The sequence below is a fragment of the Physeter macrocephalus genome, chromosome 13, assembly GCF_002837175.3.
Source record: "Physeter macrocephalus isolate SW-GA chromosome 13, ASM283717v5, whole genome shotgun sequence".
NCBI classification, from domain to species: domain Eukaryota; kingdom Metazoa; phylum Chordata; class Mammalia; order Artiodactyla; family Physeteridae; genus Physeter; species Physeter macrocephalus.
Genome location: NC_041226.1, coordinates 16,984,610 through 16,998,524, shown reverse-complemented (window position 1 = coordinate 16,998,524; position 13,915 = coordinate 16,984,610). Strand labels below are relative to the sequence as shown.

General features: G+C 38.0%; 2 protein-coding genes across 7 annotated transcripts in view; one reads left to right on the top strand and one right to left on the bottom strand.

Annotated features, from left to right (window-relative positions):
- SERPINE3 (serpin family E member 3) overlaps positions 1-5,834 on the top strand; it is a 31,784-nt gene extending 25,950 nt beyond the window's left edge. Inside the window, exons 7-9 of the mRNA XM_007105215.4 lie at positions 2,629-2,715; positions 3,226-3,309; positions 5,759-5,834. Of these exons, the coding sequence (XP_007105277.2) occupies positions 2,629-2,715; positions 3,226-3,309; positions 5,759-5,802 (215 nt within the window). The 3' untranslated portion in view covers positions 5,803-5,834. The remainder of the gene's footprint in view (positions 1-2,628; positions 2,716-3,225; positions 3,310-5,758) is intronic.
- Positions 1-13,915, bottom strand: part of INTS6 (integrator complex subunit 6) — a 110,928-nt gene that overhangs the window by 14,716 nt on the left and 82,297 nt on the right. For 3 of the 6 annotated variants that reach the window (XR_003682505.2, XR_008618943.1, XM_028497279.2), the window contains exons 16-18: positions 10,588-10,962; positions 9,051-9,144; positions 7,268-7,410 (exon numbers count right to left, since the gene is read on the bottom strand). Coding sequence is in view for 4 of the 6 variants with exons in the window: in XM_028497279.2 (XP_028353080.1) it covers positions 7,317-7,410; positions 9,051-9,144; positions 10,588-10,962 (563 nt within the window). In the remaining 2 variants the exon portion in view is untranslated. Of the gene's footprint in view, positions 1-6,884; positions 7,411-9,050; positions 9,145-10,587; positions 10,963-13,915 lie in introns of those variants that run through there. The other 3 variants (XM_024125915.3, XM_028497280.2, XM_055089315.1) reach the window with 2 other exon arrangements.

The following is a 13,915-nucleotide window of genomic DNA, read 5'->3' as shown; positions in this document are numbered from 1 at the left end:
ATTTACTAAACACATACGTGTACCAAGCGTTATTACGCTAGTTGAGCAAAGTAAATATTTAAAATGAATAATACAGCTTCTGCTTTCTGGGAACTAACAGTCTAATGAGGAAAGTTCAGATTTAAATACTTATAGAAGATGTTATGGAAGAAGAGTAGAGTATGCCAGGGAGGGCAGGAAGAATTTTACCCGTTTGCTTTGGATATTGAAATGTAATATAGGAGCAGAAGAGTTTACTGCGGGGGAAGGCAGCTAGTTTTCCAAAGTATGTTCTGTAGACTGCTAACCTGCTAAATTTGGAGACAGGAGATAGTGTGGGTATTTCCATGGTTAAACACTACATATTATAGCCCTCCTGTGGAGATTCACTATGAACATTAGCAAATTAGCAGCTTTAAGAAGTCCACTACTAAAAACAAAAGCACAAACCTATTCAACTTGCAGTTCCCATTGTAATTACTCATGGAACCCTTTTTAATAGAATAGCACCTATAAACAACCTTGGGAACAAATTTTGGAGAAACAATGGCACTAGACAGCTGCCAACACTGCAGGAGAGTATGAGCCCAAAGCCAGGAGAATCCCTTTGTGCTGATTTCATTAGTTGCATAACATTTCCAGAGCTACTTAACAAAAGTGAGCAAATAGGGATCTGTAATACAAGATCAAGCAAGAAAAACACAAACCCACAGATGACTCCTGAATCCTTATTTTGATCACAAATATTGGTCTTCTGAAATGTTAACTCTTACCAGAGATAAAATGTATGAGATGAGGATGCTGGGACATGACAGGCAATGGGTCTTAGCCCATGTCTGTGCAAACATGTAAATGTCAATTATTGGACCACTACTGTAATACGATGGAGAAAAAAGCTACTTAAATGAAACCTCAGTTGCAGTTTCAAGAAATTCAAAGAGCCAAGCCCATCTAACCAAAAACTCATTCATACCAACCAGTCGACCCCTTTTCTCACATTGTGCCAGGGTGCCTGGACTCTAGCACAAACGCATTTACTATATTCTAGCTGATAAAGAACCTTTGCTCATTTCATTAACATTTACTTTAAATGTTCAGATGGCATACTTGATAGTAATGAAGTCACAGATTAGTAAAAGTTTCTCGTGACCATCAACCATTCCTTATACACACAATTCTGATCTGGGCACTGCATCTCAGTTTGCTCAATGAGTTAGTGAGACAGGCTAGTTAGTATAGAGAAATTTGTTTCTTTTCTAAAAGATCCTACAGAAAAAGACCAACTGCTACAATCAATCAGATTCTGCACTGGTTTTAGGACAAGCGATGGCAAGTGAATGTTTCCGTCGATTTTTCTCTTCCTCTGGCCCTTGCCTGGTCCCCTTCACTGATGCTGCAAAATATCTGTTCCTTACAGTGAACACAGCAACTCACAATTTCCTGTGTATGCCTTATTTACAAGATGGATGATACGCTGCGTATTCTGTACTCCACTGGTATTATTCTCTCCCAACATTCATCTGCCATCCCCTTGTATGTGCATGAGAAATGCAAAACAATTTAAATATTAGTCTAAGATCAAACAAAGAAGCCCCCTCAAAATACATGTCCATCACAATGATTATTTTAAGACTCCTGCCACAGCTCCCTTTCCAGTGCGTGCTACAGTGGACTAGAACACACTTTTCCAAGGTGGTGGCGTCTGTATGGAAGGGTGGGGTGGAAATCGGCACTGCACCTGCTGTCAGAACACCTGCATATGCCCAACTGGACCTCTTGTCAAGTGTGTGGCCTCAGATGACTTCACAGCTCACTCTAAAATGAGAGGGTTGGACTGAACGATTTCTAAAGTTTCTTCTCATTCTAAAGATTCTTACTTTCATTCTTTGTGTCATCAAGTACCATTTCACTGTGGAGAGTTGTTTAAAAATGATTGATGGCTAAATTACAAAAACCTGTCAATTCCTCTAACGCTTGGATCACTCAGACTCCTATTTGCTAAGCTTATAATATCTTTGAAATTGTTGGCATACAACTATTATAGTTCTAACTTCGCATTTTCTTTGCAAATTCTAGCCAATAAGGCAAGATAATTGCATACCTGATATACTCAGTATACAGAATGCAGTCATGAGGCATGAGACATTTTTTATACACTGCCTTTTAAGGCCCATAGTACAAACCTCTGACCGTCATTTAAAAGTGGCTCTAAAATGCAGCCCAAGAAGGTATTCAAGGGAAATCATCTCAGAAGCTTGCTGAATGTGCAGATTCCTGGGCTCCAGAATTTGCATTTTAACACGTACTATGGCAATTTATACCACCGAAATTTTAGAAATACTGACTAAAGATTTCAACGGTAACTAGAAATTATTTTTGAAAATTAACTATTGAAAAAAATGGGGCACAGCCCTGAATGTTCATCTGAGGGGTTATTTATGAGATAATTGACCAAATTTGAGGTTTCAAAAGTTGCATAAATTATTGTACCTTAAAACCTCCCGAACAAATCTCTTCCTAACTACACAGTAAGCAGCATATATGAACAAGACTGTAAGTAAAGTCCATTCTTTAAAAATGTACTCAAATCTTTCAACTAAATGCATCAAAATGCAAATAAACAATCACATTTTTATGTCCTGGGATTAGGCCAAGCTGGCGTTTATGTTTCTGAAGCAATCCACAAAGCCAAGATCGAGGTTTCAGAGGAAGGCACCAGGGCATCTGCAGCTACAGGTATGTTCCTAAGAGCACAGTGTCAGCAACACTCCGTCAGCTGCTTCCCCCTTATCTCCCTCTGTTAGATTTATCCAGTTCAACCTTCACACTTCTAAGCCTCCCCACTAAAAACCCAAGTCCAGGTGTAGTAGAGCAGTCTAAAAAAAGAAATGCTAACAGAACAAAGTTTTTGAAAACTGATGGGAGAAAAGAGATAGCCATTTTGAAAAGGATTTGTAGCACGACCCCATAAACAAGGAATAGACTCATTCTGAAAATCACCTTCAGGAAGCAATTTATTCCACGGAATATTTTGAAAATAGGACACAGTGTTGGCTAAGTGGTATCTTTTCTCTTTAATTTTCCCATTTGCACCCCATCATAACACTAAACAATGCTGTATCATTAGGATGCTTTTATTTCTCCAAAAATCAAGGCATATAAGTGACTTCGAATCCAATTTTAATAGTGACTTTCCTCAAATGAAGAGAAAATACAAGGGGATTCTATTCTTTATCTTTCCTGCAGCTCTGTTGTTACTGAAAAGGTCTCGGATTCCTATTTTTAAAGCAGATCGGCCATTCATCTTTTTCCTGAGAGAACCCAACACAGGTATTACAGTATTTTTTGATAGGAGTCACATAAATTAAATATTTATCAGCATCTCTCTAGCAACAAAGCCTCATTTGTCCACCCTAACCTAAAACAAGCATTCCTTCTAGCTGGTTTCCATGGTGCTTCAGAAGCTTCTCAGTTGCTATGTCATGTATCCTGAGAAAGGGGAATATTTCATAACTACTGAGGAAACTAATATCCTCTGTGGCTTTTTTGCCTTCTGTTTCTCTCAGCTCATTTATAGTTGATGTAGGTCTTTAAAAAAATCAGGTTTCTACTTCTGGGGAGACTTAAAAAGTCATGAAAGTAAAATAAATGATCAATCTTTTTTCCCCATTGTTGCCGAGCTTTCTTGGCCTTGTAGGAGGAAAGAATTCCTTCAGGCCACTAGCGTGTCCAAGCAGCCCTCTGGCTCTCAGCACCCCTAGTATCCTAGGGAACGCACCTGCATTTCTATAGTTTTCCTGGAGATCTTTCTCAAGCTTGCTGAAGTTACACAAAAATCGAATGTTCGCCCTAGTACTTGTTAAGTCCCGCCATACAACCTCATCTTAATCCAAAGAGGGGATGGTACAGGCAGAGCCTTGGCACATCAGAAGGACACGCAGGAGTCCTTTAAGCATCAACAACAGTGAACAACGTATTCAAATTATTCCTCTTAATGTTGCCCCACCCTCTCTGGCAATTACTTATCAGCCTAGGAAAGAAAAAGAGATTCTCAGTAAAGAGTTGTTGGCAAGTCTAAACAACGTGCTAAAAAGAAACAGGATGGAACAGGACTAACAAAATCAAGCAAAAGTGGATCTACTTTAACTAAACATCAGGCATTATTTTTATTTATGGAGAGAAAAAAAGTCAAGTTAGAATAATGAAAATTACGCATAGGTTTTACACAAATTGTTAAGGAAATACTGTCAACATCATTTTATCTGAGAATCATTTGCATACTGCTGTAACTTGTGCTAGAAATCAAAGAGACACTTGTGACAAAAAGGATGAAGATAATCATTCACTAGGAAATAATCTATTGGGGGATTATTTGGGGAGAAAAAGTCCATCAACAAAATATATCCTCTTAGTATTTCACCATAATCATCCCAACCCCCTATTTATTAGATGAAAATGTCACTTATCACTCAGAACAGGCAACGGAGAGCCCTCTCTTAGAAAGGATCCAGGTCAAAAAATGAAAGATGAAAAAAAAATGACAGGTTCTACTCCCTCAAGAAACAAAGAAACAGGACTAAACTTGAGCAGAAAGGTCACTGTCAAAAGCTCATAGCCAATAAAGGTTGATGACAGTTAAGAGAGAACAGTTTCTTTTGGAATTCAACCGCATAAAATGATGTAAAATCTTTGAACTACCTAGTAAAGGACACACCACTGTTTCTGTGCTAAGAGTTTCCAGAACGGCCATAGTAAACAGAATGAAAATACAATCCAACGCCAGTTCCATAATCCGCCGCACGTCTAAATAACAGTCCTTGTGAATTTATTTACCTCTCTTTCTGGGAGGTACTTGCTCATAACACACAAGGCAAAGTGGCTATTCTTCTGGTGACGGGGTATTGAAAGGACAAATGAGTCTCAGCCTTCAATACACCAAGCTGACAAAGCTTACTGATAAGGGTAAATAATGACTCAATCAGCTGACAAATGGGACACATACAAGAACATTACAAAAAATGATCTTAACCTGAAAATTAAACTGTTGGAGAACATCATTTGTCCAGCCTACAGTCATCCATCCATTGATCTAAAGGGCCTAAAAGACATGATATTCCCCTCAAATGTACTCCCCCTCCCCTTTGCTTACAAAAATTCTGCAGTATTTCACTAATTCAACTAATATGCCCAGTTTCTTAAAATGTAACAAAAACCTGCAAGAGATGAGATAATAAGCTTGAATTTTGATGGGTTTCAAAGCTTGTGACTAGGTTTTGGGATGAGGGCCTAGAGTATGGAGGCAGAGAGATTAAGGACAAAAAGAGGAGACGGAACAAACTGCTTCTTTCCAACTCCCTCTAGGGTTCGTACCCCAAAATGTATTAAAGGTCAAGAGTCTAAAGGATTATTACCTCATGAGCAACCTGTGAAATGCAAATAAGAACTTTCTGATAAGGAAAGTGGCCACATATTGGACTAGACTGAGTCCCTTTCCTAAATATTCCTGTTAAGTATTAACTTCTATCTGAATGACTTATAGTCCCCCCTCCTGTTAATCTTCAGAATCTAAACATACATAATTTAAAACCAGACAGTATATTCTGGATTTTGTGTACCTCTTGTTGAATTTAGCAATGTGACTGCAGCTAATGACCTTAACAATTCCATTTACTAAACGATACCCTGCTTAAAGGTATTTTGTAGAGGTGAAAAAATGTTTAAAGAATTGCATATGAAAATACTATTTAACACTACATTAAATGCTTTTTTTTCTTGACAGCATTTGTCTTCAGTATTGGGAGAGTTTCAAATCCCTTAAACTGAATTAACAGATCTCAAGCATGTTCTCCACTTTCATCTATGCTTTGCTTCATAAAAAGTTACAATTTCATTTTGCTATACCCTTAAGTTTAAAAATGTTCTGCTGAAGTATAAAAAGATAAGGGTATGTGATTTTCAAATATTATAAACCTAAAAATACTTCAATTTTACCATAATTTTATAAATTTATTTCACCCTCTCTTAATCTAAATGTATTTTAGCCTTCTTTTCTACTGGTTATCCCAAAAGCACTACAAGGCACAGCAGTGATCTATGAATGGTAAGTGAGTCAGGTCACAGGGTCACGTCCTCAGTAAGGACACGTGAGGCCATGCTGGACTGAGGGCGGACAGTGAACAGTGTTCGGTTTTCCTTATCCTGGATAACTTAGGGAGAATGCAAAATGAGCAAAGTCATTTTAAACATGTTTCCTTTCCATTTAGCTTCTAAATAAAATGGAGAGTTGAAGTGTAATAGCAGAGCAGAACAAAGAGATCCCTGTTGAAACCCCAGTCTGTTGTGAGACTCCTGTAAGTATGGCATCAAGCTGCTAAATGCTAGACATTTCAGAGTATGTGGTATCCCCCAAACTTGCAACTCCCTAACTGACGGCTTCACCTTAGTGCCATCCACAATCCTAGTGAGAAAGGAAAAGGGGTTGAAGGAAAGTAAGTAAGGAAACCAATAAAGTCCAAAGGCATCTGCTTTTTAAACAGCTTTAAAGAGTCTGCCTATCCGCCACAGATACCATCATTTCCATTATCTAGGCAGAGACGGAGCATGTTGGAGTGGCCAACAAAATCTAAGAACATAGAGTAAAAAGACAATGCAGATTATGTAACATGTAATTACAGTTAGGTTTAACAAATGTGAACTTCAAGTGGTGTATTTTTCCAATGCTAAAAAGCAAGGCCTTTAAAATTTCCATTATCTTAAGATGGTTTTAAATGATTACTTTAAATGTGATTATTTCCTAAACCACACAAGAGTAAAATAGAGCATTTATTGATGGAATAACAAAAGTGCTTTTCTTAAATATTCTTCAAAATACATTTGTACAACTTACAATAATATATCCAAAATAACTGTATATACAAAACATTGCCTAGTTTTAATGTATGTGCTTTTTTCCCCAAAAATTACAAAGTAACTTCTTTTTTATTTTTTTGGCAAAGTTCAACCTTAACAGAGGTGACAATTTTAAAGGTTGGTTTAAGAAAATAGAACCTGAGGGAAATTGACACGCAAGAGTCAATGACAAGCAAGAGATTTGGAGGAATATTTTTAGTTTGTTAAATAAAAATGTTTTTTAGAGTGATACTTTTCACATTACAAAAATAAACCAAAATGAAGAAAAGGTCACTGTAAAATGATGGAAAAAGGATCTGTAGACTTGCTCTTAGTATTTCAAAAAGCCAACAATGCATGTCAAAAAATGAATGCAAGATCACAACAGTCTTGTATTTACTTTGTATTTGGAGAAGGTAGTGAAATAAGTGGCCACATTCTGTTTTCTTTTAATTGCTATTAATATGGTTGATCTGATTGGCTCTTCGATGAATTTCATCCAAGAAGTTCTCCAGTTGTTCTATTAGCATTCTTTTTTTAAACCTGTATAAAAAAAATAAGTAATAGCACTCTCAATTTCTTTTTAACAAGTAGTTATATATCAGTATAATTTTTTTTTAAAGAGAGAAACTGCCTTGGAAAGATTTTTCAAAGTGAGATGAAAATGAAAAATCAACAACTTTATGATATATAAAATCTCTTGGAAGATTAGCAAATTATTTTATCAGTAGAGTATGATAGTTTGTTCCTAAAACAAATAATCCAGGCCTAAGTACAATGGGAAAGAGGTTATTTCTTCCACAATCAAAAAGAAAAAAGGCGGGGGGGAGGAACCCTAATAAATACAAGGGTTATAAATATTCCAGCAATATGGGCTCCCAAAGCAATGACTCCAATAGCTTCTTATGCTCTTTGAACATTGAATGTTGAATGGAATGTGAATAAAATATGAATATAATTCCCCATAAAATGGAAGAAGAAATGAAATTTGGGCAATTGCATTTAAACTGTGGTGTTCTACTATTACAATTTGAAAACTAGCAAATCAAGGACAATTAGACATCTGTAGTATAGGATATAGCAAATAAAGTTCAAGTGGCAATTTTTAAATTTTTGCGGTAATAAATATAGTAGACTAAAATTGCTTTTGTCTGCCTAAGTATTAATACTGCTGATGCTTTTCAGAATATCCAAAAACACTGCCCAATCTATACCTACTTCCTCTCTACTTGTAAACTCATATGACTACCGACCATAATACTACATGACTCTCTAAAAGGTGGCAGAAGTAGAATGCAGACACCCGGAATATAGCTAAATAGATGATGAAGTTTGAGTTGACAGAATGTTACATAAAGAGCAGAAAGGGTTAAATACTCAACATCAATAATATGAAAAGTTATGGCCTTATCTTGAAACTTCAAAGTAACCTATGCTCTAGCCACTCATAGAGAAAAAAAAAAAAAGAACAGCTTTATCTAAAAAAACCTTTACATGTAGGATGGAAGAAACTGGGGGACTAATTAAAGGGTGGGTATCTTGGAAGGTCAGATGAGACAAACACTAAGTTTTCTTACATTACTAAAATTCTAAAAGTCTTGAAGAAGAAATAAAAAATGCCTTTTTACTCACTAAACTCATACAACTATGCTTTCCAGTTAATTGCACTTCATAGTTACCATTTATAATCTTGATCCACATTCCTTGTACTAAAGTACATAATCCTGGGCTACTGAGGCAATCAGAATAAGGCCCATTTGTCCAGCTCTGGTCCCCTTAATTACATGTTTTCCCACATACAAGTGAACTGCATTCAAATATTGCCTTTCAAGATTACCTTTTATCACTAATATTAACTGTAGTTCAAATACACAAAGGAGAAAAATTAAAGACTATAACATATAAAGACACCAAAAAAGCCAGAGTAGGATAAACAAGAATTATGCAAGAATCTGTAATGTGTAGAGAGAAAGGGTCCATGATTTCTGAAGAATTTCTGTGTAGCTATTTTTTAAGTGAACTTCTTTCAATAAACTGAAAAAAAGAGAGAAGTACTTGTATACAAAGGGGTGTGTCATATACATGCATAACAACACAAGTATAAAATAGATACTGTTAAAATACCAACTACAGAAAACTGGGGACTCACTGCATCATATCATAATGTACAACAGATTATTTACCTTGATGCTTCTTTAATGACATTTTGTAAAAATATTAGTCTTGTTTGTAAACTGCCTTGCACATGCTTCAGTAAAGTGAAGATCCTTTCATATTCTTAAAACAAAAGAAGCAAAAAGAAAAATTAAGTGGCTTTAATTTGCACTCTTATTCAATATTTTTCTATTACAGTTTACTACATCAAGATATACCAAGACAAAACCAAAACTAGTCTACATAAAATTTTCACTGCTCATTAGAGATTTTATAATACACATATTTCATCATACATCAACAAAGATAAAATAACTTTTCAAACACTGCTTTTTTTTTTGGTAAAAGTTCTCAATAGGGTATCAAATATAAAGCTTAGAAGGATGAATAAACAGCTTTTTGGTAGTGCCACAGAAAAATAAGAAGTGGCCCTTACAAAAATCCATCCTTATGACAAATTCTAAATTTGGGGAGCTCACCTGGGGAGTGGATTAAATAGAGAGGGGGCGGAAAATAAGAGTGCTGTCTCACAGGAATAAAGACGCAGATGTAGAGAATGGACTTGAGGACACTGGGAGTGGGAAGGGTAAGCTGGGACGAAGTAAGAGAGTGGCATGGACATACATACACTACCAAATGTAAAACAGATAGCTAGTGGGAAGCGGCCGCATAACACAGGGAGATCAGCTCAGTGCTTTGTGACCACCTAGAGGGGTGCGATAAGAAGGGTGGGAAGGAGACAAGAGGGAGGAGATATGGGGATATATGTATATGTATAGCTGATTCACTTTGTTATAAAGCAGAAACTAACATACCACTGTAAAGCAATTATATTCCAATAAAGATTAAAAAAAAAAAAAGAATATACACGTCGTAATTGGTGGAAAAAAAAAGAATGCTGCCTCAGTTTCAAGTTTTCACATAAAACTCTGCCAAGGACTACAAGCTCCTAAATGGCCAGTACTGAGTCTTACCCACTTCTGGACCACCCATGGGCCACCGCACCATCATAGCAGGTGATCTGCCAACATCTTTGGAATGAATGTCAATAATATTGAAACTTTATCTCACAAAGTTCTTCTGTATTCATATAATAGACAGCTTTCATAATTTTAGTTTTTTAGCCTAAACACATCCCTGATCACTATTATAGTTTAAATCTTAAAATTTAAGATGGTAGGTAGGTACTATGCCTAGAACTTTACAGATACAAAGTCATTTAATAGTCACTACATCTGTCTGGGTTTGCTGTTACCTTAAAATTCCAGTTGCTGGTTGACAGAATGCTCAGGACTATGGGTTCCTGTCAGGGTAGGAACCATGTGTATCTGTGAGTTCCTGCTCCGCTCTCAGTCCCTCCTACTTACCACACCTAACACAGTACTTTGGATATAGCAGATATTCAGTAAGTGTTTGTTGGCTGAATAAAGAACCAAATCTTATATAGCTCATATGTTGTTTAAGAGTGATCTAAAATCAGATCTATGCTTTAGTTTATTTGACTTTTTTTTTTTTTTTTTGAGCACAAACAAATCAAATCTGATGTTTGTCTCTAATTATACATACTTCTTCCTGGCTTCCGGATCTCTTTCATTATTTGTGCTTTTAGTTCAGTGTTGACCTCTTCATGGCTTCTGCAATGCATCAGTTTCTTTCCTTTGTTGAGTGAAGATGCTGGTAGATTCTCTTCAGGACATTGTTCTTTATCTCTTGGCTCCTCGTGATTTTCTAAAAATCCACCAACAGTGAGGTCATTAGCTCCTAAGTGGTCATGGCTGAGAGCCTCTGTATGATTGGTTGGTCGTTCCAGTAAATTGGCTGGAGAAGAAGATGCTGAAAATTCACTTTCCATAGCATTTGGTGTAATATCTGATGAAAGTTGGTCTGCAATGTGATTTTCAACCACATCATCTATTGTCGAATCATTAGTGGCTTCTGAAACTAAAAATAAAAATAAGGAAAAAAAAAAAAAACGATGAGAGCCAATTTCAAAGCACACAGTAAAGAAAACCTCAAAGAAACAATATCACAGCAAATCACAACTGATCTCCCTGACTGATGCAAATTAACAATTTGATATGGTTTTTAAGCTTTGCCAAATATATGGTATATTTCAATGTGAAACATTCACAATATTTTCAAAACCTGTACAATTTTTGCCCTTAGGAAAAAAAATAAAAGCCAGTTTCAAACAACTTTTAGTTCTCTGCTTTATTCTATGGCAATTTTATTGAATAAGTAGGTTTTTAATGCTTTAGGGAAACATATGTGATCAAGATTATCACGGTTATCCTTTTATTAGAGAGTACTAGTTCACTCCAACTTACCTCTACCTTGTAAGTTATTACTGTTTAGAGGCAAAAGTGAACACAGGGAGTTTAAGCTGATCAATATTCTGCAGCAACATACCACCAAACTTCCACAGTGCCCCCTTTTCTTATAACCATCCACAGAGTCTTCATTACTTGAGCAGTGAAGAATAGCTGGTGCCCACTTTAGTTCACTAGACTACTAGACTTAAAAAGCTTGCAAGCTTACTACTTAATATTAGATTATTGCATTTGCTCCTCACAGAAAGCAGCTAAATTCTAAGTTCTCTGATTGCTCACCAAACCACCAGGACACCAGCTGAATTCATCTCTTTACTGTTCAACATGTAAACTCATCCCCACAAAAATTCCCTGAACTTCTGACTCCCTCCCTCCTAAATTCTATTCCATGACGTGCAAACTTTACTGAATAATCTCTAGAGTAACTGCTGCTTTAATCGAAACCCAACTCTCCTGCAAAGAAACTGCTGTCTCTCAAACACTCTCCGTGGACTTAAAATAAGGATGTGGGGCTTCCCTCGTGGCACAGTGGTTAAGAGTCCGCCTGCCAATGCAGGGGACACGGGTTCGAGCCCTGGTCCGGGAAGATCCCACATGCCACACAGCAACTAAGCCCGTGCGCCACAACTACTGAGCCTGTGCTCTAGAGCCCGCGAGCCACAACTACTGAGCCCATGTGCCACAACTACTGAAGCCCACGTGCCTAGAGCCCATGCTCTGAAACAAAGAGAAGCCACCGCAATGAGAAGCCCACGCACCGCAACGAAGCGTAGCCCCCGCCCGCCGCAACTAGAGAAAGCCTGCGCGCAGCAACAAAGACCCAACGCAGCCAAAAATAAAATTAAATTAATAAATGTATAAAAATAAATAAATAAATAAGGTTGTGGAGTCACTAATCCCTTCACCTTCCAATGCCACTTCAAGAACATTTCTCCATGCACTCTTGAAAAATTCTTGCTCTTTTGAGATTTAATTATCCCACTCAACTCATCCTCTCTCTCCTCATCACTATCTTTACTGACCTCCAGAACACACCCGTGGTCACGGATGTCTCTGGCACCTGGTTCACAGACTTCCTTCCACCCCATGTCCCTTGGGACATCATTCTAGGTCCTTACTACTCAGTGTGGTTTGTGGACAAGCAGCATTAGTACCATCAGAGAGCTTGCTAGAAATGCTCATCTTGAGCCCTATCCCAAACAATGTATTAGAATCTGTAGTTTAATTAACCACTCCCCCGACCCCCGCCTGGTTTCACTTACACATTAAGGTTTGAGAAATGCTGTAGTATGTGACATCCATGTCTAAGGACATCACCTGCTAAGAACCTGGCCTCCCAATTCCTCAATTTCTCATCTCCAAGGAACTTTTCCACCCACCCATTTGCTTCTCAAGTCAAACACAAATTCAGGGATAGAGGCATGTGTAACCCTCATCTTTGCAGTATTCCTACTATTGCTCTTGAACTCTGCCAGACTTTCACTCCAGCAATTCCTCTACGTTCTCCCTCATATTAATCAGATTCCTTCTAGATATCCACTTTCTTATCTAACTTATATCCCAAAATGTATCACTTTTTAACAGTGTCCTAAATTCTCTCATTCTATTGTCCTCCCATGACACCCGCCAAGAAAAAACCCAAATTTGGTGATGCAATCTATCTTCTTGCTGCAGACTCACATGTGGAATGATGAGCAGGCACTACTGGAGAAATATGACACAGCTCTACAGAGTGGTCACGGTCACCACCTGTACCTGGATCTTAGCACTGCCTAGCAGTCTTATTACAACCTTTTCTCCCTCTACCACAAAAAAAAATCATTCAAACCTTCTCCACCGTCTTAACATCTCTGACTTTCCCAATGTCTCTTTCCTCTCAGCAGTACACATCACCTCCAACTTCACAGAGGAAAGCAAAAGCAGAAAGAAGGTGAACTTTCTCGACTTCCCATCATTAAACTTGTGCCCACCACACCCATTCGGCTTTAATGGAAGAATCATTCTTCATGTTGGCTCTGGACCAATCATTCCCCTTTTTTTTTTTTTTTTTAATTTTTGTGTGTGTGTGTGTGTGTGTGGTACGTGGGCCTCTCACTGTTGTGGCCTCTTCCATTGCGGAGCACAGGCTCAGCGGCCATGGCTCACGGGCCCAGCCGCTCCGCGGCATGTGGGATCTTCCCGGATCGAGGTACGAACCCTTGTCCCCTGCATCGGCAGGCGGACTCCCAACCACTGCGCCACCAGGGAAGCCCCAATCATTCCCTTTTGCCTTCTCAGTGATTTTGTGATTATACTTTCTCTCATCTTCATTTTCAGCTGTTCTCTCTCTATTGGCTCCATCACACCAGCATTTAAATATATTCAACTCTGTCATCTTAAAGACCTACAGAACTATTCCAATACTCTCAAATGATTTGTTTAAGAAGTATCTGAGGGCTTCCCTGGTGGCGCAGTGGTTGAGAGTCCGCCTGCCGATGCAGGGGACACTGGTTCGTGCCCTGGTCCAGGAAGATCCCACATGCCACGGAGCGGCTGGGCCTGTGAGCCATGGCTGCTGAGCCTGC